At 33.8% G+C, this 24801-nt stretch overlaps 1 protein-coding gene across 34 annotated transcripts in view; it reads right to left on the bottom strand.

Annotated features, from left to right (window-relative positions):
* Nucleotides 1-24801, bottom strand: part of FIP1L1 (factor interacting with PAPOLA and CPSF1) — a 68634-nt gene that overhangs the window by 17063 nt on the left and 26770 nt on the right. For 11 of the 34 annotated variants that reach the window (XM_060299345.2, XM_060299347.2, XM_070045573.1 and 8 more), the window contains 6 exons: nt 23652-23759; nt 16366-16459; nt 14505-14661; nt 5314-5340; nt 3228-3282; nt 1780-1835 (listed from right to left, as the gene is read on the bottom strand). In XM_060299345.2, coding sequence (XP_060155328.1) covers nt 1780-1835; nt 3228-3282; nt 5314-5340; nt 14505-14661; nt 16366-16459; nt 23652-23759 — 497 coding nt within the window. The remainder of the gene's footprint in view (nt 1-1779; nt 1836-3227; nt 3283-5313; nt 5341-14504; nt 14662-16365; nt 16460-23651; nt 23760-24801) is intronic. The other 23 variants (XM_060299350.2, XM_070045575.1, XM_060299341.2 and 20 more) reach the window with 3 other exon arrangements.

Here is a 24801-nt window from a genome sequence, read left to right as displayed (position 1 = left end):
GCAGGTAATCTCAAGAATAAAGTCTTATTCTTTCTGATATGGGCTATTCCTCAAGTTCATCTGTACTGAAACAAATATACAGGAATTTAATGACAAAGCAGAAAATGTTAAGTGCCATAAAAAAGGTAAAAGTAAATTTTAATTAATTTTATAAGTAATGCTTATCGAGTATGTACATATTACAGGTACTGTGCTGAGTCCTTTATATTAAAACTTCAATTAACAGATGTGAAAAATAACCGCCTCCAAGTGCAGAAAAGGGAAGGAACTTGGAGCTTGTTGGAGATGGGGATAATCAGAAAAGTAACAGCTAATATTTGAGTGTTTATTAAATGGCAGGACTAACATGCTTCAGTGTATTCTCTCTGATCTTATGAGGAAGAATCATGCTCTCCATTTAATGGTTAAAGATCTACAAAAGTCACATAAATAATGAGAGGGGGAAGCAAGATTCCACCCCAAAGAGTATGACTTCCTGGGAGCCCAGGGGAAAAAATGTGACATAACCACTGAAACAAATAACAGAAAGACTACCTTTTGATGTGAATGAATGGAATATGTGGCTTTGAACAAGGTGGGTCTGAAGGACAGTACAAAACCCTGACACAGAAACCTAGAAGGTTAACTGAAAGTATATGACTGATACAAATATCTGATCTCTCACCAAGCCTTACAAATTCTACTCCTTAAATGCCTTTGGAACCACTAATTTTCTCCATCCCCCATGGTATCCGCTGAATTCAGGACTATAAATTTCTTCCCCTGGATTACTCTAACAGCTTCTTGTTCTCCCGATCAAGCAGGCATCGCTGCCCTTCCCACCTTTCTCCCACCCTACAAATCCCCAATCTCCTCACAGTAAGTAGCCAGAATGGACGCTATTCAAATGTAAACCTAACAATTATGCAAATCAGCATAAAACTAAATGGCTCCTCACAGCCCTCTGACTAAGGTCTAAACTCTACAGCATGGCTGTAATGCCCCGCACCATTTCTTATCTCATCTCTAGATGTTCATCGTATTCTCTACTCTCCAACCACACCACACTTCATTCAGTTCATAAAGCCTACCACACTCTCTCACACCCCCATGTTTCTGAACATGATTTGAACCCCAAATCATCTACACCCCACTCCAGTGGAGTGGGAGACCCCTCCACCATGCTCCTATGATACCCTCTTCTGTCACCTGGTTGTTTCCTCACTAGCTTATAATTTGTTGAAGGCAAGCAAACCTATGTCTAGTTTACTGTATCCTTAAAACCTAGTACAATGCACAGCTCTTTTAAAATAAATGAATGGATCAAGAAATCTAAGCAGAAAGTGGTATCAGAAGGCCTTAGAAGGGATAAAGTTGTCAAGAGTGAACATGAAGGAGAACCTGCCAAATGATCTAGAAGAAAAGATAAACCAGTGAGGGGGAAAGATGAGAAAGAGGTTAGTCAGATACCGTGAGTTAAGAAACAAAAAAGATTATGGACAGTGAAGATCGACAATTTGGTGACAAATCCTAAATCCTTTTGGGAAAAGGCAAGGGACAAATATCCCTGTTGTGTCACCATTTGTTAATTTTTAGAAGTATGGCTGGTAAAGAAATGAAAAGTATTCTGTTAAGTGACCTGGAATATATGTAAGACCTAGTTATTCCTGTAGTAAATATTTTTTAATTGCTCTGTAAGATAGTACTTTAAACAATGGAAGTATGTTTCTATTGTTTTAAAAGTACTTAAGTACTTTACTGATTCAAACTGAATCTGGGCAATTAAAAAATAACACTTACCATTGCCATATGGAAAAGCACGTGCAGAACGACTATCATAACCAGAGGAATGTCCACTGTCGAAGAAAAATATATTTTTATGTGTTGCAAGGAAGTTCTGAATTTTAATAATTAGGTGCAAATGCAAAACATAAAGCAGAATTATGACTTTTAATCACCATATAATGGTACCTGTAATTCTGTAACTTTATTTTTTAATACTTAAAAACACAGGCTGTTTAACCTCAAAACCTAACACCTACTTGTAAAGAAAATATAGCTTGTTAGTATTAACATGAGTAATCCAATCAATTCAGCCTGACTCACAATAAGTAACAGAAACTTCGAGGCTAACAAAGTATTTCAGACTTTAGTTAAAATTTTGCCTTAAAAAACTGACTTTAATAATTAAAAATCAGAAATTCAGCGCTACTGATAGAATCAACAAATACTACTTTTTAACATTTTGATTGTGAAAACAAATATATGTTTAACAAGAACTTAAAATTAAATCCTATGGTCTCACAAGTCACACTTCACCGAGTTTTATCATTTCGTTTGAAAATCATATGCTTGCTTTGATGTTATTGATGTAAAGTTCTCACAATTTTTCTTTTTATATAGTTTAAATCACTTTTTCAGAAATACAGTATTTTTTATAGAGTTTATTTGCCACTTAAGAGGAAATAATAATAGCTACCATTTATTAGTTATTTCTATCTGCAAAGAATGGTGCTGATGCTTTATATTCACTAGCTGTTTTAATCTTCACAACTCTATCAACCCCCCATTTGGTAAAAGAGGAATCTGAGTCTCAATGAATAGTTTTGAACCTTGCCTAAGAACACAAAGCTGGGAAATTCTGAAGCCAAATTTGAACCAGGTTAGTGTGATTCCAAAACCTATGGGGTTAAACATGGTATTGCCATCCATGAGGTAAATGTTCTTTACCACAGCATTCCAAATAACATAAACCATAAAAGCACGGTATAAAAAATAAGGCTACTGCCACGCAGAAGGGATCCAATCTTCCTTTGTGGAAGCTGAGTTGCACTGGGTAGCAAGGAATAAGGCAGCTTTGCTTTACTGTGGTCCCTGAAAATAGTTATCCTTACTTAATCCTAAAACGGACATGCATTATTCATGATTACTAGTCATCTGTTTGTACATCCCACAAAACTTGACTACAGCCAAGATTTTACAATCTAGGGGTTTCTTTAATAAGAGTATCGTAAATCAAAGCAAGATATTTCAAAATACTATCATTTAGTTTTCTTTGTCCTGTTTTGTTATTAGGCTATAGGTCCAACATCTTATATAAAAGTAACTAATACAGATCTAGACTTATGAATTAAAAGGCAGGTACTATTGTTTATAAAATTAAACTTTTGAAAATATTACCAAGATACATATGATTCTTCTGTCAGAAGCCTATCAATGATAAAGTTTACAGTACCCATACTGATTACCTTTCTATTGTTGGTATAAGAGACGGAGGTGGAGCGCCTGGTGGAGGAGGAAAACCTGAAACATTCAATCATAAGATAAAAAAAGTTAACAGAATGTACACTTAATGCCAAGAGTTAAGGTTGCTGTGTGTCACTAAATTTCTCTGGGGATATAACGTGCTTCTCTATGTTATAATGGACAGAAAAAAAGTGGAGCTTAAATTTATGAACAGATTTTTGGAGGAATATAACTTTAAATGAACAGTCTGGTCTAATACACAGAGCACAAACTGGGAGTCAGGACACCCGGTCTTATTTTCAGCACCACACACAGCCCATTTTGTGAGTGTGAGAAAGTTAATCTCAATGCCTTACCTTTTCCATATATAAAACAGTAGTAGTGTTGCCACCAGATATATTTTAAGTATTTTAGAAGGAAAGCAAATAAAATAGCATTTACCTCTTTCAAAAAATATTTTGAGAGTTTAGATGTATATAAATTTCCTTAAAATGTATAATTTATAAATAAAATCTTACCAGTAAATATATAAATGCTTAAGGCTGAGAACATCCATCATAAAATACGTTTTAAATAGCACAACCCTAAAGAACTAATTTATAAAGAAAAGCACATAATATAGTTTTTAAATTAGTTTAGAAATGAAATAATTTGCACCTTTATATCATGAGGTCTGCATTGTGAGTAATTCACAAAACCTAAATGAAATACCACAGAGTATGGCTACAAGGGGCCTTAACAGTTAAATCTACTCTGCACTTTCAAATTCAGATAGGCAATAAAATATCCCAACAAGACTTGAAGATTCTACAACTTATGATACCAATTCCTTATGACACCAATTCCTGCCAAGCTTTAATAACCCTATTAGGAAGCACATTAAATTATATAATTCGAATCTCTCTCACTACAATTCATATGCTGATCTGCATGAGGACAAAAAGCAATCCATTGAAATACATGTTTGAAAACACTTCCACTAAGCCTCCTTTTTAGTATTCTAGGTAAAAATGAACCCCAGTTCTCCTAACCCTTCTCAAAAGTCCATTTAAATCCATTTTTAGCCCTGCTTCAAGCTGTTTCAAATTCACCATGCTCATCTTCACTGTGTCCAGTTTTTAGGTTCTCCTCTATTAAGCATCTTAGCAGTGTAAAATTTAGCAATTACTACCTTAGTCCTAGAGTCACAATCCTACTTTATATAGCCTTACAATCACTTCTTTTTAACCTATAAAGACACACCAATGATTCCTTTATGACTTTTCCTAGTACGTCTTTTTCAGCCATATTCATAATCAGTGACTCTCTATCCCACATCTAAATATGTATACTATCCCATGCTATCTAAACTCCACTATTTTCTATTTATCAAGGTCATTTTGAATTTAGACCCACCCTTCCAAGCACTGTCACCTCTCATTCTCTTTATACTTCTTGACTTTTAATACTGAACTCAGTAAAAATACACTTGCTATCATATTTGTATCACACTACCAAAAAATAAAAAAATTTAAAAAGAACTGAAAAAAAATGTAAAAAACACTGGGCCACATATAAACTCCTATTGATCATATCCTTACAACAATGAACAATTTAATCATTGCTCTATGAACAACCATCTGTCCAGCTGTCAACCTATCTGTGTGGTTCAGAACATGCTTTCTCACAACATTGAGTTATGCCAGCAGGGTAAAAATAAAAAAATCAGAAACCATGATAAAGTCAAGATAAATGATCTTTCTCTTCTCTTGCAGTCACTTCATCATACATAAAAAATTCATTGGTCTGAAAAAACAATTTTTAATAAAAATTTTATTTTTAATCCTATACTGTTTTCTTTAATAAATTGATATGGTAAAAACTTTCTCAGAATGTCTATTTCTACAGAAATGGGTAAGACAAGTATAAGAAAACTAAATATCTTAATCAAAACTCGAATGAAGCAAAGGCAGAGCTGAAAATAGGACCTTGAAATCCCAATAGCCTATTCCACATTCTAACCACATCAACACTGTCCCTCCTGTAACTGTAAGCTTGAAATTTCATGTTTATTAACAATGATGGAGAAAACATGAAAAAAAGTTTTACCTGGAGGTGGTACAGTTATTGGAATACCTAAAAAACAAGTGATGAAATTTAATATAGTAATTGGATTTCATAACCTGTTATGTATTTATGCCATCACCAAAGAAAACCTTGAAATAAAACCCCTCGCCTCATTGTCCTGGCTTATTCCGTCAAAAGCAGCATTCTGTTTTCTTGCAGAGGACCAACAATTCAAATGTAACATCAGACTTCCTGATGAAATCCCAGTCTAACAACTTCATAACAAGGTTTCCCCCACTAGTTGTAATCACAAACGAAGCGAGACATCAGTTAAAAAAGCACACTTGTGCATACACAAATATCAAACTCCATGAAATTAACACTAAGTTTGATAATCAACATCTGATCTTGTTATTTTAACAGTTTAATAGGGAAAGTGATCAATGGGCTCTTAAATACTGCAGGTAGTGCAAGGTAACTTGGAAGATGATGGATATTCACTTTAGTAAAGCTACGAGGGAGGTTCAAGTGTTAGTGTGAATTGTTTTACTGTTGTTGACAGGAGTGTGGAAAGGTTATTACTTCCCTTGACTTGTGGGAGGATAGGGGGTATAGCCAATTCATATATATAAACCCCTAGGGCACACTAAGTCTACTTCTATAGAAGTCAGTAAATACTAATTTGAGTGACTCTCACTCATTGGCACACATTATTAAACTTTAAGAAATAAGCTATGTATAAACATTCTCAATTTACATTGGTCAAATGTGCCTATAAACCCTAATTTAAAATTTATGTGTCATGCAAATTATAAGTTTGTTTGAAGAAAAATGACATTTCTAAGTAGAAAAATTTAAAAAACAAATAACTTTTTCAAGGAAAATTTTATACCATAATAACTTCAACAAAGTCAGAATGGTCTACTAAATCCAATCTTAAAAACTGCATCAAAACTATTCCCAAAGAGGAAAAAGTAATCTAATTCATTAACTAAATGCATAGGAAAAAATAATGAAAAAAACTGCTTTCAAGTGTTTGCTTGTCAATGAAACATCTGCCAATAATTTATTTAAACTTTTTCTGTGCATGTTTTACCAGAATAAGAGGTTTATACAAAAAGATCTTAAAGCAGCAAATGGCCTTAAAATGGAGAATGAAGCACCTTATTTTACCACCCGTGCAATAAAAGGATACGCTAAACTTACAAAAACCAAGAAGATTGAAAAAGATATATAAGGCAGCCATCATGTTTCAAAAATCATTAGGCATCCACAAGTCTACTAAAATGAGCTACACTTCATGGTAATTCTCATCCATCCTGAGGTACCTTGCTGCTTCCTATATTACTAAGCTAAAAGAATCCAGCAAATAATACAAACTAGCAGAGTCCCAGACACCAAACTAAATGGGAAATCAAGGAAGGCAGAGCATATTAAATGTTCTTAATGTCTACTATTACTTGATTTTCTTTAGAAAAGTATAGATTTTTTTAGAGCACTACTGGACTTCACTATGTGACCTAGTTTTCACATTTAAATACATGACTATTTAAATGAATGACTATTGTCCTAGGTGTGTAAGATAAAAAACCATACCAACTTCAGCAACCCACTCTGTAATCCTAATAACTTTACCTAAGTCAATACACGAGCAACATGCATCACTTCAGCTAACTACAATGTGAATTCATGTGAAGTAAGAAAATACTAGTCAGACCTCTCAAAATTTAGTCCTCAAAAACATTTATCAAACTTTCACAAAACATAAAAATAAAAGAATATAACCAAACTATTAAGTATGCTACGAAGGTAGTTAAAATTACAAACATTTTGCTTTAAATTTTAATCTTACTACAGTAGTATCATAGGACAGATTTTTAAAAAATCAACTGAAAAGAATTAAGAACACAAAAATTATGCAACATAGATAGACAGATATAGATGTCTTTCCAAAAACTGTCTACACATCAGAAAGCTGGCATGAGAACTTATAAAGGGTCCTTCTTGTGAGACCCATATTTCATCTAAGATAATTCAATGCAAATCTTTATTGGTAAGTGTTCACTGAAACAGAACTTAAAAGTTGGCGAAACATTATACAATCCATTCTTTGACAATTAGCAAATGTATTTTCAAAATGCTACTAAGAAAATTTAATATGTGATATAATGTTAAACCAACACAATTTTCATCTAAAATAATCACCGTTTGGTATTTGACTTTTGTTAACAAAAGAAACAGTGTAATGAAAAAGAAAATGCATCTCAAAATTCCCCGTCCTGTCTCCCTCAACAATCGCACCTGTCCTGGCCAACATACATGCTGCCCAGCCAACAGGCTTGAAATAACACAAAGCACGTACTGTGTTTCTTTTTTGTATCCTTTATCTGTAAAATGAGTAGGGAAAAAATGTTTGTTTTCCTGGGAAGTTTTGCATACAATAGTAAAAGCAAGATTTCTATTACAGGCCAAAAGTTTTTGGAAAAGTAATATTGAAGTTCTAAAGGGAATGAATAGATTAGTGGTTTTGAAACTTCAGTGGCCATCAGAATCACCTCAAGAATTTGTTAAAACACAGATTGCTGGGCCCCGCCCCTAGAATTTCTGATTCAGTAGGTCTGGAGTGAGGCAGAGAATTTGCATTCCAAACAAGGAGATGATGATGTTGCCGACCAGAGACCATACTTTGCGAATCACTGGATTACATCCAAACTTCTCTACTAATTGCATTGCTGAGCACCTCAATATTCAAAACACGTAACATAAATTCCATTTCAAATTCTTATGAAACAAACAAAGCATGTGACATTCTTAAGTAAAACAGTACAGCTGTATGACAGCCTATACTATCTGGCATCTTCAAAAGAAAGAGAATAGGATTTAACTAATTCCAGTATGTAATAAGTACTTGTAAACGTAAAGAAGAATAGGGGTGGGGGGGACCTAAAATCCTATTTAGGGACTGAAGGAATTGATGCAAAGAAACAGAAAGACAGCAGACCAGCAAAACATCATATCAAAAGGAACTCATCTATATTTCAAAAACTCCCACAAAGTTAATAGAGGCTCTGTACTCAAAAGATAAATGAATAAAAATTATCTATGAACACATTCTCAATGTATCGCATCATTATTTTATACAGCTATGGCAAAAAAGAGTTAGGTGATAGCAATCTCTGACATGGCTTCCATTGATCCCTGCCTCCTGGTATTCATGTCTTTTTATACCTCTGGTATTTATATCCTCCCCTTGAGTGTGGTCTAGATATAATGACTTATTTCTAACAGGCGAAATACAGCCAAAATGATGGGATGTCACTTCCGTGACTAGGTTACAAAAGAGAGTGACTTCTATTTTGCTGGTTTCCTCTACTGTGTTCTCAGCATTCACGCTCTGATGAAGCCAGCTACCTTGTCGGAGAGGAAGTGAATCTTTTCAACAAAGAGGTCAGTGAACTTGAACAGAAATCTTTTCTTAGTCAAGCCTTTGAGATGACCATCTCAAAGCCTCTGAAAGAACTTGAAGCAGAGGACCAGCTAAGCTGTCCCCACATTCCTAACCCACAAACACTGTTCAATAATAAATGTATGTTGTTTTAAGCCACTATATTCTACAGTAATTTGTTATGGAGCAAGAGCTAATACATATAGTTACTACCTATCACTTCTCTATTCAGTTCAAATGAAAGAAAAAAGCACAGCAGAAAAACTACGTGAACTATGCTTCCTATTTCTCACTTGTAAATGACAAATTTCATCAACACTAGCATGTTACAAATTGATAGCCTGATCACTTTCCTTATGTCTCACCAATTTCTACTGTCAAGTCATCAAGCTCGTAAGTAAATTCTGCACAAAAAAACTGAGTACAAAAAGTTTTATAAAAATCTTTAAATATTACCTTCCACCACATGCTTTTCTATGTATCAATATTTTAAATACTATATATACATATACATCATCTACCATGTACCCTTTTAAAAAAAACAGAATGTAGACTACTATAAAACTATTTCTTAATAAAATAATTAATCACAAAGGTGCAAAAAGGAATGGAAGTAATTTTAAAGAAAAAATATGTTAGAAGGTGATATGGTCACTAAACTTAAAGCAACAAAAATAGTTATCAGCATACTCCACATCTAAAAAGTAAAAAAGATAATTTTACATTAACTATAAAATGGGTGAACTATTTTATCTTTATTAAGATCTCTTAATCCTATTATAATCTAAAAGCCTATGGAAAACAAAAATTCTATGTTAGACAAAAACGTCTCTGATACAAATATCAATATTTTTACAAATAACTTGTAAAGGAATTAATCTCTACAAGCTCACGTCTAATGGCAAAGTGACTGGAAGAGTAGCACAAACAAAAGGCAAATATTAAACCATAATTAAATTCTACAAAATAGAGCATCTATGGTGTATTAAAAATATAACTATTATAAAGGGAGCATCCATGGGGAAAAAAGACATTTAAAAATATCAACATCCTGAAGGAGCTTTTATTTTCTATTAAAACTTAAATTTAACTTAATTGTGCCAAAAAATACTATTTGTTACAGATCATTAGCATTACACCCTACTTTGAGTTTATTGAAAACACTGACAGACTCTTGGTTTTTTAAAAAAATACAGAAAAACACAACAAAATAGAAAACGAGTACAGTTCTCAAAAACTTCAAGAAATTATTTTTCAAAAGGTATTTCTAGAAACTACATTTTTAAAAATGCTTACATTTTTGGCAAACAGCATCAGTTAATATGTGGATTTGCTGTGTAAGACCAAAAATCTTCATGGAACTATAAAATCAGCTTAATAAATGTTATATTTACAAAACAGCTTCTCAAATAAAGGGACAAAATTGTACTTCCTCAAGGATGCAGAAAATATTCATCGAATACAGGCCAAGCTTCTGGCAAAGCAGCAGTTCTCAAAGTGTTATCTGGAGCTTCCTGGGCGTCCCAAAGGCCCTTCTAGGAATCTGCAAGGTCAAAACTCCTTTCATAAACACTAGGCTGTTATTTGCCATTTTCATGCTCATTCTCTTACAAGTATACAACGAAGTTTTCCAGAGGCTACATGACATGTGAAATCACAATAGATTTAATGCGGAAGCAAATAGGAGAATCCGGTTTTTTTTCTATTAAGCCACATAGTAAAGAGATTTGCAAAAGTGTAAAACAAGGCCACTGTTTGCACTAAATGTTGTCATTCGGGAAAAATAATTTTTCATAAAAATATTATCTTAATATGTAATGGGATTATTATGCATACTCTCAAAATAATATTTTAAATATAATATTTTAGGGCTCCCCTCGTGGCGCAGTGGTTCAGAGTCCGCCTGCCGATGCAGGGGACACGGGTTCATGCCCTGGTCCGGGAAGAGCCCACATGCCGCGGAGCGGCTGGGCCCATGAGCCATGGCCGCTGAGCCTGTGCGTCCGGAGCCTGTGCTCCGCAATGGGAGAGGCCACAACAGTGAGAGGCCCGCGTACCGCAAAAAAATAAAAAATAAAAAAAATATGATATTTTAATTTCTCAGGTTTAATTTCTAATAAAAATAGATATAACACACATAAATAAAAGCTCTCTGGGGTCTACAGTAATTTTTAAGAGTATAAAGGGGTCTGTAACCAAAAAGTTTGATAGCCGCTATGCTAGAAACCATACTGCTAACAGGAAAATAATCTAATTTTAGATTATCTAATAATCTAATTTTCTGGTTCACTAGAAAATGAAAATAATAGACTTTCTGAAAATTAAGGAAGATCTTGAATAACCAGTGTTTGTTTTCAAGCTACTGTTAGCATGGTGGCAAGGAACCATATTAAATACTTTTTCATTTAAAAAAGCTAATCCAGAACTCACAACATTCACTTAGGACCTTACATGTTTGTTGTACTCTCCAAAACAAAACCTCCTCTGCTCTCCGTACAAATCCATTGTGGCCAGAAATATGATTTTGGCCTCTCTGTCACTTTCATGTATGTTCTAGATGTATGTGTATTTGAGGGGGAGAGGAAGCAACACACCTTTTCTTTTCTGTTAACTACCTGACAGTAAAAGTTCCTTGAATGAAGCGGTCTCTATCAATTCACTGTTGCTAAGGAGTAACTAACTGTCCACTCATGCAAGAAGCCACATCTGTAAACCTCCAAGAGCTGACCATAAATTTAATCCTCCACACCAGGGCGTTTCTGAGAGTGAATAGTAATAATTAACCTGGGACAAAACGTATAATAGGACTATTCCAAGCAAATCTGGATAACACCCCAAATTAAGGGCATAATACATCATTACTATATTTGTTCCATCATATACAGAACTACAGTCTTAAAAACTTAAGCATTTGAAAGCTAATGTTAACAAATGCAACATTAAAATGTTCAAATTAATTCCCCAAAGATTTTTCTTCATTTTTCCTTTAATTATTTCTCAAGGAAGCAAAAAGAAAACCCAAGGTTTCTCAAAGACAAATGGAGTATTTTTTAAGGCAGTACTTACAAAAAGACTCCTGAACCACAGCTTTCTTTCATTAGTTGCTTATGCTACTTAAGGTGATCTAAATTACAGCAAACTATACAGAATATACTCTAATCATGTGACTCTGTGGTAAATGGTAACTGAAAATGTGGCTTTAATCAAGGCCTACATTCATCTGGTATATGTATATATATCTATGCAGCCATACTGTAGTTTAAAGCCTGTGCTCATTCTGATTAATAAGTGCCTGTACCAACTGTTAATCTGATAATCCCTTTGGTGTTATGGATACATAAATATCCTGTTAACTCAATTAGCTAACGTATTAAGGGAATGTCAAGTATACACAAGACCTCTGTGATTAGCACTGCAGGGAAACATAAATGGAAATACACAGCCTATGCTCTCTCCAACAGCTCACAATCTAGTAAAATAAGGAGTAATCCAGATAGTCTCAACTTACAAATATTTGGTTTCAATATGAATTGGTATCTTTCCCTCGCTACCACCCCCAGCAAATATACCACAGATAGGTACTGCTTAACCAGCATTAGAATTCATCTGAATTTGTATTCCTTCAATGCTGACAGGATGACATGGAAATGTTCTCTAAGGATAAGCATCAAAGGAAATCTGGACAGGTGTTTAAAATATGGAAAGCACGTAGCTGAAAATTAATATTAAATAGACAGCTTAAGCAATAATCACTGGTACTCTACAGTATAATGTCATAGATAAGCTCAACATAATTAAAAGATTTGTCATCCTTATAAACAGAGGTTATACGGCAAAGAAATGGAATGATTTTGCCATTTTGAAAAAGAACGCACATCCAGATAATGCCATTGCCTATCAATATCCTACAGGGCTTCTAAATATTCTTATACCAGGGAAGTATTTACTTTTTTATCATTAGTTCACACCGCCTCTCTCTCACTTACTTTAATAAATAGCAAGTGTTGAAATATGTTAGCCATCTGGGAATATACTATATTAGCAAGCAAATAAGAAAATTCTTTTAAATCACTTTTAGTAGCTGGTAAAGCTTAAATAAGATTACAAAGCAATGTCGTGTAAAGACTATTATCACATACATTGATCATCTTTTAGTCTCATTAAATCAAATACGTTCAAAATTAACTATTTCTACATTTTATCTTTTTCATAGGGCAAAGGACTCATTTATGGATCACTAAGTCCTCATTACTTTCTCTTTTCATTTAGTTAATTCTCACCACATTAAAGATTCAAAAGTCACAGATCCAGGCACAACTTCTGAATGGGTTCGGATTCAGAACAAGCAATTTATTGTTGGAACAAGAAATTCACTGAACTTTAGAAATAATGTTCTCTTGAGTAACCTCTCCAGTCTTCTCTTTCCTCTATTTTTGAGACAACAGGTTCCCTAAAGCTGTAGTCAGGTTTCATAATTATCCTTTTTGAAAGCAGAAGTAATCTCAGAAGAAAATCAAAGGCATTGTGCTTGTGGGGCTAATGCAGTAGGTGAATTTTCGAGGCCAGGATAAGTATTACAGGGAAGGATTAGTCACACCCTTTAAGTGCTTCTGTACTCTAATCACAATCACCACCGCTTAAAACAAAGACAACTCTCTTGCAAATTCAAAGTGAGTGGACAAGCCTCTCTAGTATAAACGGATTTTTTTTTTTTTGCGGTACGCGGGCCTCTCACTGTTGTGGCCTCTCCCGTTGTGGAGCACAGGTTCCGGATGCACAGGCTCAGTGGCCATGGCTCACGGGCCCAGCCACTCTGCGGCATGTGGGATCTTCCTGGACCGGGGCACGAATCCGTGTCCCTTGCATCGGCAGGCGGACTCTCAACCACTGCGCCACCAGGGAAGCCCTAAACTGATTTTATTACTAGAAAGCAAATTTTAACATATGTAGCGCATGTAGTTCTGGTTAGGACCAGGAGCTAATTTTTAACATTTACTAGTGGCATTCTCCCTAGGAAGAAAGTAATTATTATCTCAATCAATCCTGTTAGTTTCATTAAAAATTGATTAAGGGATATAAATATTGAAAGCCTATCATGAATAAAATAAAAAAGGTCTTCAGACAAAAGGATGAAAGTATAAAATTTGGTAATTATTTGTGAATTTTTTTCTACTGTCACTGATCTAGTTTTTAATAAATAACCAAAAGTGACTAAGAATATGATAAAAAATGACATTAATTTTCTCTCTTGTGTAGTAGAGGTAAATACCAGATACCTGGCACCCAGAAACAGTCTCCTAAAAGGAAACCAGTATACAAAGAAAGATGACCAGACAGAGATTTTCATTTCAATCCCTTCACAGGATGTAATTTTTTTGACCTACACCATTCTGAAAGTATCTTTAAATTTTTTTTCAAAACAAGTTAATATGATTCAATGTGAATTTATACATACACAACTAGCAACTTTAATTTGGGGATCACTATCATATTTTTGGATCACAATTTTAGTGTCTGTCCACTCTTCCCTATTTTAGTACATTGCTTCTTTGCTTTACTGAAAAAGTAAGACACATATACATCTGTTTCAGTGTGAATCTACTGAAGATTTTACATAATCAATTTCATATTCTATTACTTTTAATGTAGTGCAATCAATGAAGATTAATGTAGTGCAATCAATGAAGATGCTATTTTCAAATACATACTTTAATTGTTAAATTCAAAATTTTAAAAACACTCATAGGTTATTTTTCTTTCAAAATCAAATGTCTTATTTACTATTTACCTGGTGGTGGAATCAGAGGTGGAGCAGTGCTGACAGTGGGAGGAGGTGGAAGAAATGGAGGAGGTGGAAGGTGAGTGGGAGGAGCTCCTGGAGGGAAAAATGGCGGTGGTTTGCTAAAATTGTTGTCTACTTCAGTAGCAGATCTTTCAGAAAGGACCTAAAATTAGAGCATAGTTAATTAAAAAGATGAATAAATGTTCTTATCTAAGATTAAACTCAGTAAATGAATCTCATTTAATCTAAGAAATAAGTTTTATTCACTTACATATATTCTGGGGAAGCAGGAGTAATTTTTCTATGTGTGTGATGTGTGTGTATATTATACAGATGTGAGTATTCACTCTCAAACACACTTTTTTAAATGTTCATATTCAAAGCCTAGACAAAACTGAATCATTACAAATAAAATTCTTAAGGAATAATTGTTCTAAAAATATTCTAAACGAGACAATTAAGTACTTCATAAATAAAATGTAATGAGTATTATCTTTGTTACTCAACCAAAGTTAAAGTATTCAAATTAAGGCAATATAATCATTAGTCATAGATACTAGCATTAAGAAATTAACATGGCAATAGAACCAGATATTCACTGTACCAAGGCCTGTCATTATCAGGTTGCAAAGTAAGAGACTATAAGGCATGCATCAATAGGGTGCAACTAACAGGCAGCCAGATACATAAAAAACTTCTTTATGTGAGCCTTGTAACTTTAAGAACAAGGGTTTATACTTAAAAAGTATTTACAAAATACTGATCTATGTGAACAGGTAAGGGACAGAAACCGAACCTACAGGAGAGTGGCACCTAGAAATTTGAATTTTTGACAAGCTCCCTAACGGATTCTGTTTGAGAAAACTAGAAAAAACAGGCAACATGATTTTATATATTTAATGTATACTTTTCAAATCCTTGCTGGCTAAAGCATATCATTTAAACATATAACCTTTCATTAACTTTTCCTACATTTAAGTACAATAATTTTTGTAAGGCTTATGCTGATAAGCTAGTTTTTAAAGTAGAAAGCAGTATTATTTTAAGAAAGCATGACATTTTAATGGTGGGGGTAAAAAAGAGGATTATCTGCCATTTTAGAAATAATTTACCTTAAAATGTGCTAAAAAGAACATTTACATAATTTACTGAAGGTAATAAAGAATCAAAACACTGGACATCTTTTAGAGTACTCAGAGAAAGAAAATAAATAATGAAAAAAAGTGTGGTCAAGCTAATAGCTGAAAGTCTCAATTACTCAAAGTTCAAACTTGAATTATACAAGCTAATAACTCATCTTCTTTCATTCTTTCACTTGAAAAACAAAGAGATCTACTTCACCCAGAAATGTCACATTAAATAAATTATGGTATAGCCATACAATAAATCTATCATGAGGAGGTGTTAAATATTTTTAAGAATATGGGAAAATGCAAATGATAATTTTATATGGAAAAAAAAAGGATACCCAAAAATATAACCATAGTAGTATCTATCCCAATCTTGCTTAGTGACGAGGAAGAGATGTACCAAAATGTTAAGAGTGGTTATCTTTAGATGGCAGAACTATCGACGGTTTTATTTTCTTCTTTAATCTTTTCCCATATTTTCCTTTTTTAGCCCAATGAGCCTATATATCACATTTATAGCAAGGAAAAAAATATCTTACTGAAAAAGATCCAAAGGTTATAAATTTTAAATGGAACAGCTTTCGTAATAACATGGTGATTGATTCCACATTTTAAATCCCCTTTGTAGTACCTAAATCACCTTACATATAGCACAGTGCTATGAATGAATAAATTAAATTAGAACACAGATATAATCCTTCATTTAAAAAAAAATAATAACTTTTAAAATACTAAACCTGTATGTTGCTGTTTTCATTTGCCCGTCGCCTTCCTTCTACTCGGCTGATAGTTATAGTCTGACCAATAACATCAATTGCCCCAGGTAATCTCCTGTAACATAAAAATTGAATCATTTCAGTTTCACCTAATTAGATGTTTGGACAATAACACAAATATTAGGTGAGAAATAAAGGCTAAAACCCTTTGCCATGTAATTTAAAATAAAATCAGATCACAACACATATCGAAAAAACTTCACTTAGATCTCACTACTTTGCATAGTCATAAAAACTAAATTTTATTAATTAGCTAAGACCAACACACCAAACAATGATCATAATGCTAAATTTTAAGTATTTTTGTAGGTTTTCTTCAAAATTCACTATTTTTTAATAGTCTCCAAGTGAATTTATTTTTGTGGAACTGAATCAGTAGCAAATGTTAAACAAATGGAAATAAAAATTTTTGGCCACTATAATTGTAACACATATCATAGTTCTATTACAGAAATCTTAAAAATTCCTCAAAACGGCTTGAAAAGAAATAATGCTCATTTTGATACATAAAGGTTATGTTCCTTAGTGATTTATTCTGAGAATTAGAAAAAATAAACAGGGAACCACTTTTTCATTCTTGATAACTTGCCTTTAGTTAGAAAAATTCAAATATTTAAATGCCAGCACCACCTCCAATTGTATTTACAACCATTAAAGTTTGTGAGTAGATGGAAAAACAGTCTATCACAAAATAATGCTGCAAATTCAATAGGAAAATCTAACAATAAAAGAAAATAACGTTGAAAGCCATTTTTATGTGTAGCTAAGAACTTTATAAAAATATATATGCTTAACAAGATACAGAAGTCACTTGTAGGAACTGGCAATGAAAAGTGGATGCAAATTAGATGAATTTCTCTTCATCTATATTTCAGTTCTGAACAATTCTGTTTTTAAAATTTTACAGAAGTAAAACAATCAAAGTACCATAGATCCTTCAGGTCACTACAGTTAGGTTCCTAAAATGACTAATAACAGCAGCTACCACTTATTGGATGATTACATTCTATACCTAAACCTCAGAATAACCCTTAACTTAAAAAATTAATATATACTTGTTAGAGATGATAAAGCTAGAGCCAGAGTGATGTCACTGACCTCAGTGATAATTACATGGCAAAACTAACTTTCACACCTGAGTCTTCCTGATTCCAAAGCCTCAGACCCCTTCCCTTGAGCCATGCTGCCTTCTAGCAAGATAAGCAGCCTTTGAAAAACTTAAGACTTTTGGAAATCAAGAACTACTGAAGGTATGTTTCAAGTAAACCTTGAAAAGCCTCATAAATAATTTTATGCTCACAAAAACAAGAAGAAAGACCTACAAAAAGTCTATAATGGCATTTGAAATGTCTTCAACTACATAGTTAATTCCTGCTTACTATCCTGCCACTTAAGATTTGTTAATACATTTAAAAAATGTTCAAGCCTTTCTGATTTTATGCCTAGGTCATTGACCCCCCTAGGTTCCCTCATGATCTCAAAGATCAAAAGTGATTTTACTTAACTTGTACCCTTCAGTGCGGCTGGGAAACTATCTTAACAGTCACACATTAGAAAAATTGAAATACTTCTGGCAAAACAAATATTGCTCTAATTTTTGCCTAAAATTTGCCTAAAACTTACAAAGCTATGACCACTATAATTTCATATCAAAGCACGTGCCATCAGCTCTCCCATATATAAACACATCTCAGATCCAACAGCCCAAACGATAAAGGTGTATATTCTGAAACCAGGATTTCCCTCACCATTTATTACTACCTAAACTTCATAGTAAAAATCCTTATTTCTACCCTACTATTTTCTTTTCCATTCTCTTCTATTCTCAATCGCTGGATTCTCCCCTCTCCATCTTCTTAAATTTATTCCCATCAAGAACAAATTCTCACAAATTTGTTTGGATTTGCAACTTGGATTATAAGTTCTCTGAATTGTTAAAAGTAGCAAAAGGGGAAAGATTCTATAACCTTTGACCATGGATTTCTAAGGACTTATGTTTTCAAAAATTCTGGGACACATGGGAGTACTCATTTATTAAAGTTTATCTTCAATATGTTCAGAGATGTCTGATTACCTTTTTCAGCTTTAAATGGATTGCTCTATCACTAAAGAGTCAAAATGGCAAATATTATGTTTCTAAAACATACAGGACTTCCCTGGTGGTGAAGTGGTTAAGAACCTGCCTGCCAATGCAGGGGACACGGGTTCGAGCCCTGGCCCAGGAGGATCCCACATGCCACGGAGCAACTGGGCCCGTGTGCCACAACTGCTGAGCCTGAGGTCTGGTGCCCACAAGCCACAACTGCTGAGCCCACGTGCCACAACTGCTGAGGCCTGCAAGCCTGGAGCCCATGCTTCGCAACGAGGGGCCACGACAATGAGAGGCCCATGCACTGCAGCGAGGAGTGGCCCCCCGCTCACCGCCAACTGGAGAAAGCCTGCACACAGCAATGAAGACCCAACACAGCCATAAATAAATAAATATTTTTAAAAATAAATGAATAAAATAAAATAAAAACATACAAATGAGAAATTAGCCTTAATAAATGTATATCACTAGAGGGAGTCTAGAAAATTGCAATTCCTTACATGTCCATAATAGTAACAGCTCCTTGCCCAAGCATTTTTACCACACAAATTGATTTACCTTAATCAGAAATTTTGTTAGAAATGTTTTACAACAGATATATATGTACCAAAGTAACAAAAATCACTTAATATTTAACACAGGTGAATAATTAAACATCAATTCTGATGTCACATTATGGAAAACAATATTGAACCATATTATTATTAAAGTTTCTGATGTACCACTTTCTATTTCAATGAATAAAAAAATTTAGTAGAGCTTCACCATGAGGATCTACTGTAACTTGGATTTCTACATAGCACAGGTTTATCTGGGTTTACAAACTGTTCAATAAGGCAGACAGCTAATGCAGTTATCAAGATTCTCTTCTCTATATTGGACTCAATCATAGAGTAAAAAGCTGAAAGAGAGAGCAACTAACCACAGTGGACAGCTACAGTTTCATTAATCTACAGTTTAATACAGGCAGTGAATATTCACAAGAACCTCGACCTGTTCTCCTAGCACAGATGAATATGAAAACATCTCTGAAATTTTAGTGGAATTAAATTAAAATGACATATTTTGAGGATTCTGATGTTCCAGAAAGGGTATGAGAGCTGCTTACATAGATACAATAGAAATCCTAAGAGTAACAAAATCAGAAACAAGGGAAAACAGATAAAAGGTTAGTTATTAATCTTTGGCCACAAATTTATCTCTGAGCTTATTTTTTACCAGCCAAAATAAAGGACAGTCTTCATAACAAAAGTCTTTAATGTGCATTAAGAGAAAAACAAAGCACTAGCTCTGAAGATTACTTTTCTTGGTAATAACAATTGCTAGTATTTATTGAACACCTACTATGGAGCTAGGAAAGCACTGTTCTAAGCACTTTATTATAGATTTACTCCTCATAATAATCCTAAGAGGTAGCAACTATTATTATTCCCATTTTAAAGATGAAAGTAAAAAGAAACAAGTTTCTCCTCTGAGTCCATCTTAAGTGAAAGTATGATAGAGTACAGTAGTTTTTAAACTTTTTAAACCACAAAACAGTTATTTAGGAAATACATTTTGCACAGCAATCCAGTATATACATTATATTAAAAAAAACAAATGTTTCATAAAACAGTACTTACTTACACTTATTATAAAGGAAAAAGAACATTAATATCAAATATGATTTTATTAATATTTACAAATAACACAGGAAAAAAACCAAAATAAAACCAAGAAATATTTGGTGGCTGAGACCAGCAAATTGACTTCACACCCCACTAATGGATTAGGGGTTCTCAACTTTGCCTGCACATCAGAATCATCTAGAGAGCGTTTAAGACCCCCAATGCCCAGAGTGCACACCAAATAGTTAAATCTGAGTCTCTCAGGCCTAAGCATCAATATTTTTTGTAGCTCGCCATGTAACTCCAATACAGAGCTAAAGTCGAGGACTACAACTAATGGCATGCCCAAAGAAGAGACTTATATTTTGTCCTCTTCTAGTAAGAACTTAAAGTAGTTAATAAAAATTAATGTTTGTATTACTCAATAAATTTAAAGTCATATCTAAAAAGGTTTAACAATTATGGTAAAGATTTCATTACATACATATTTTCGTATTGATCTTTTGAGTTCTGTGGACTGACAGTACTGCTTCTATACTTATATTCTATTTTTCAAGTGGAGACTTAATAAAAAAGAATTCTGTCTAGAAAAGTGATACACGTCCCCCCCAAAAAAATCACAGAATTAAAAAACTGTCTTCAGGACATGTAATTTCCTATCACACCATATTCAAAGAGACTGGTAAAGCCTATGATGGGAGCAGAGATCCAAGGGGAACTAACACTTTAGTGGGTGCCCTGCAATAGCATTTCACAGGCTTAAAAATTATTTCATCCGTAAGTACACTAAAAGTAAGGTGTAAGTCCAATCAGTTTCATTTTCACAGATGTGGAAAGAGGCTCCTTTGTGAAGTACCACGCCAACGTCAATATTCAGGCTTGGGTATGACCAACTCCAAACCCCCTCCTACCCACAGAATGTTTTCCATGCTAATTTTCTGGGTCCTGAATTTTTAAAATGTCACGTTACTTGTTAAGCTATATTAAAAACAAACAAAAAACCTTGAATACTTAAAGGTGAAATATGCTAAAATTTGACTCACTGGAGGACATAAATTGTGTTTATTAGGGCAGCCAAGTTTACTTACTTTTGTGCAGAGCTTGGAATAAAGCTTTACCAGCCATATTTATGCTTAGTTGCATTTTTTAAATGTATCACTGATAGGAAAAGATATGTTTCTACAGGTAATTAAAAAAAAAGGCCTTCACATGTCCAATCACATAAAATCTTACAAGCTACACAATATAGCAACATGCATGCAGAGTGCTCAAATGCTATGAAGTACAGGTACGTTTTTTCAGTAAACGATTTCATGAAGACATAATAGTAAGCAGCAAGAACAAATGAGGGAGTCAACCTTAGATTTAATGTTCATTTAACATCCACTTTTAAGTTTTGTTTGTCTATTATAAAACATGCGAGCAGGTTTAAATATTTTAGTGATTATACATTGTAAAGCAATTTTTACTATTCCTCCTTCAAGAGTCTGGGTTAGTTTAAAAGTATTCTGATATTGGAAAACAAGCTTAATAAAACAACCTAGAATTTGCAATAATTATCTAAAAGGAGCATAGTTTAAGATTGTAAAATGAAGACAAAATACAGAAATAAATTGGACACTGGCGTAAGGTTACAGCAATCATCCATACTGCCTATTCCAATTTTCTGTGTTCATTTAAACTACTTCATTCTTCTCACTAATTCGCTTTACAAGAGTTACAAATCTGTACAAAACAAACCTGCACCAATAAAATGTTATTGTTATATACTATAGTTAGCTTAAAGATTTAAAAAACACTATAATATATAAATTAAGAGTAACAGGGTGAGAAAAGTCTGGGTCTCCAAAGACAGTAATTTATGAAAAGCATCTCAACCATAATTTAATCGTTCTTTACAAAGAGACTTAAGGAATCCTTTAAAAAAAACTCCCCATTTCTCAGTTACATTAATTACAAGAGCTGGAATCTCATTTTTTATCTTATGCTATAAAAAAGTGTATGTAGCTTTCATCTACAGTTGTTTCTTCTTTTTAATTTTCAAAAGCACAAAATACACACTGAAAATACAGTGTCAAATTTCCTACTATCTATACTCCCTGAGACTAATCACAAAATCAGAATAGGGAGTTTTCTGAGTTACCAAACCATCTTTTGGGGCACAGGGGGGCGGGGGGGCGGGTAGCGAGGGGGAAGTTATATAGTCTAAGTACTGAAATGTATCACTTTCACATTTAAAAACTAATATTTTCCTTATAAAATGGCCAATTTATTTCAAGAAATAAGCTGTTATATCAAAAGCATAACTATTTTAAGATAAAAATTTTAAGTAAAATGGTTTATATAAAAGAAATTTCAGATGTTAAAGTAATAGCAGCATGGGACTTCCCTGGTGGCGTAGTGGTTAAGCATCTGCCTGTCAATGCAGGGGACACGGGTTCGAGCCCTGTTTCGGGAAGATCCCACATGCCGGGGAGCAACTAAGCCTGTGCACCACAACTACCGAGCCTGCACTCTAGAGCCTGCGAGCCACAACTACTGAAGCCAGCACACCTAGAGCCCGAGCTTCGCAACAAGAGAAGCCACCGCAATGAGAAGCCCGCGCACTGCAACGACGAGTAGCCCGCGCTCACCACAACTAGAGAAAGCCCACGTAGCAACGAAGACCCAGCGCAGCCAAAAATAAAATAAAATACATAAAAAACAAAACACACATTAATACAGCATCAAGCTGCCCAGGAGGAAAGCTTTAAATTCTTTACCAACAAAAACAAACAAAATACACTCCCATATACTATTACCTTATTTAAAACTTCAAACGATAAATTAAGAAGGTATCTTAGTCTGTATTTCTAGTCAAGCAAAGTATAACTGCTTATTGCTGGCAATACATTTTCATACCCTAACACACTTGCTTCTCATTACATCACTTAGGATAGAAATTATTATTCCCATTTTCACAGGCTCAGTTTACAATATCCATCCAAGGTTTGTATGCTTTATAAATTTAAGATTTAGAACACAAACCAAAATTCTATGGAGGGTGGATTATGAATAAAAAGCATAGCAACAATAAGGGAGATAGTACTTCCTAGACCCACTTAATAGAATGGCAGGTTTATGCTCTGTAGTTGGAAAATAAAGATTGGAAAGATTCAATGGCGTCCAATTTTATAGGTCCTAAAGACCGGCTCAGAGAGCTAAATTTTGTTCCAGATACCGAAAAGCACCCAGGGGTTTTTGAATAGGGTATGATATGAGAAAGGAAAATTAAACCTGCAGCAAAGGGAAGGAAAACATTTATTGAGCACCCATTAGCATGGTTCCAGGCAATTTATGTTATAAAAAGCTAGAGAGACAAGGGGCGAGACACGAGGTGATAAGGGCTGATTCATAAGGTAAGTGTAAAAATCCTCAATTCTATACTGAAACAGTGTAATTCAGGGGGGAAAATGGTACAGCCTAGTCAAAATTTATTATCTTTCTAATGAGATAAAACAACACTGATGACCTAAACATCAGGAGTATCCAATGTTTAAAAATAGCCTTACCTTAGATCAGGTGATTCGGCCCTCCCATATTGATCCTGCCACTTCCCAACGCTTGAATTGGCTTTTTTGGAGGCAGTACTTGTCTGAGACTGAGAAGAGGTGCTGTTTCTGGTGAGATAAATTTTCTATGTTTTTTCTTACATACTGTTGTCTCTGACCCCCCTTGATCTGTTTCTTTTTTCCTTGACATGCTTTTTCTAAAGTCCTTTAGCATGTTCTGATAGTATCATTCTCTTCAAGTTATATGAAATACTTGTTGTGGAACTAAGACTGCTAGTAGTATTCAAATATAGATGTCTTTGTTATCAACATTTTATTAATTCTAGAATATTTTTAGAAATACTTCTCAACATAGACAGTATGATGTCAAAATGCAGAAATGAGAAAAGAACCAAAGGCTTACTTCAGGTTATATATATTATCCAGAAATAAATTTCAGTGCTTTTATAAATTAATAACATTAATTTCTGCAGTTTCATAAAACCTTATTTGAAATGTTGGTATTTCTTTCCCTAATTCTTCAATAATAGAAATAAATATTGTTAGTGTAACCAGTTAACAGCAACATTCTGTGTTTCATAAAAGCCTATATTAAATATATATTTCATTAAAATTCAATTTCAGAATAATTAAAGTCTTTCAAAGTAAAATTCTAAAAAAAGTTAATTTTATCCCTGGTGTTCACCTATATACACTCTTGCCAATCCTTTAAAGGAGTAATAAGACACTCTTTCAAAGTAATAGGAAAAACATGTTTATGTAGCTGCTTATTTATGTAAAAAAAAAACAACACAGGAAGAACAAGCCAGTAACTAGATGAAATGAAATTGTTTATTGACAGGAGTGAAAAAAATTGCAAAAAGAATGACTAATCTGAGTATACTTTTGCATAGTCTTGCCTTTGGAACTATGTTAAATGTTCTAGATATGTAGAAAGTAAGTCAATAAGCATGGAGGAAAAGAAATGCTAGTACTGAAAAGAAACAGAAACAATGGATCAAATTATCTTTTAAGTGACTAATACATATAACCACTCTGAAGGAAATTTTTGAACACAATATTTTGACTATATACCCTCAATCTAAGAAAAAGAAAAATTGAAAGAAATCTTGAACTCTATTTAATAGGTTTGTTTTTTGTAATGGTAGGT

The sequence above is a fragment of the Globicephala melas genome, chromosome 5, assembly GCF_963455315.2.
Source record: "Globicephala melas chromosome 5, mGloMel1.2, whole genome shotgun sequence".
In the NCBI taxonomy this organism is placed as follows: domain Eukaryota; kingdom Metazoa; phylum Chordata; class Mammalia; order Artiodactyla; family Delphinidae; genus Globicephala; species Globicephala melas.
This window is presented reverse-complemented; position numbering and strand designations above follow the sequence as displayed.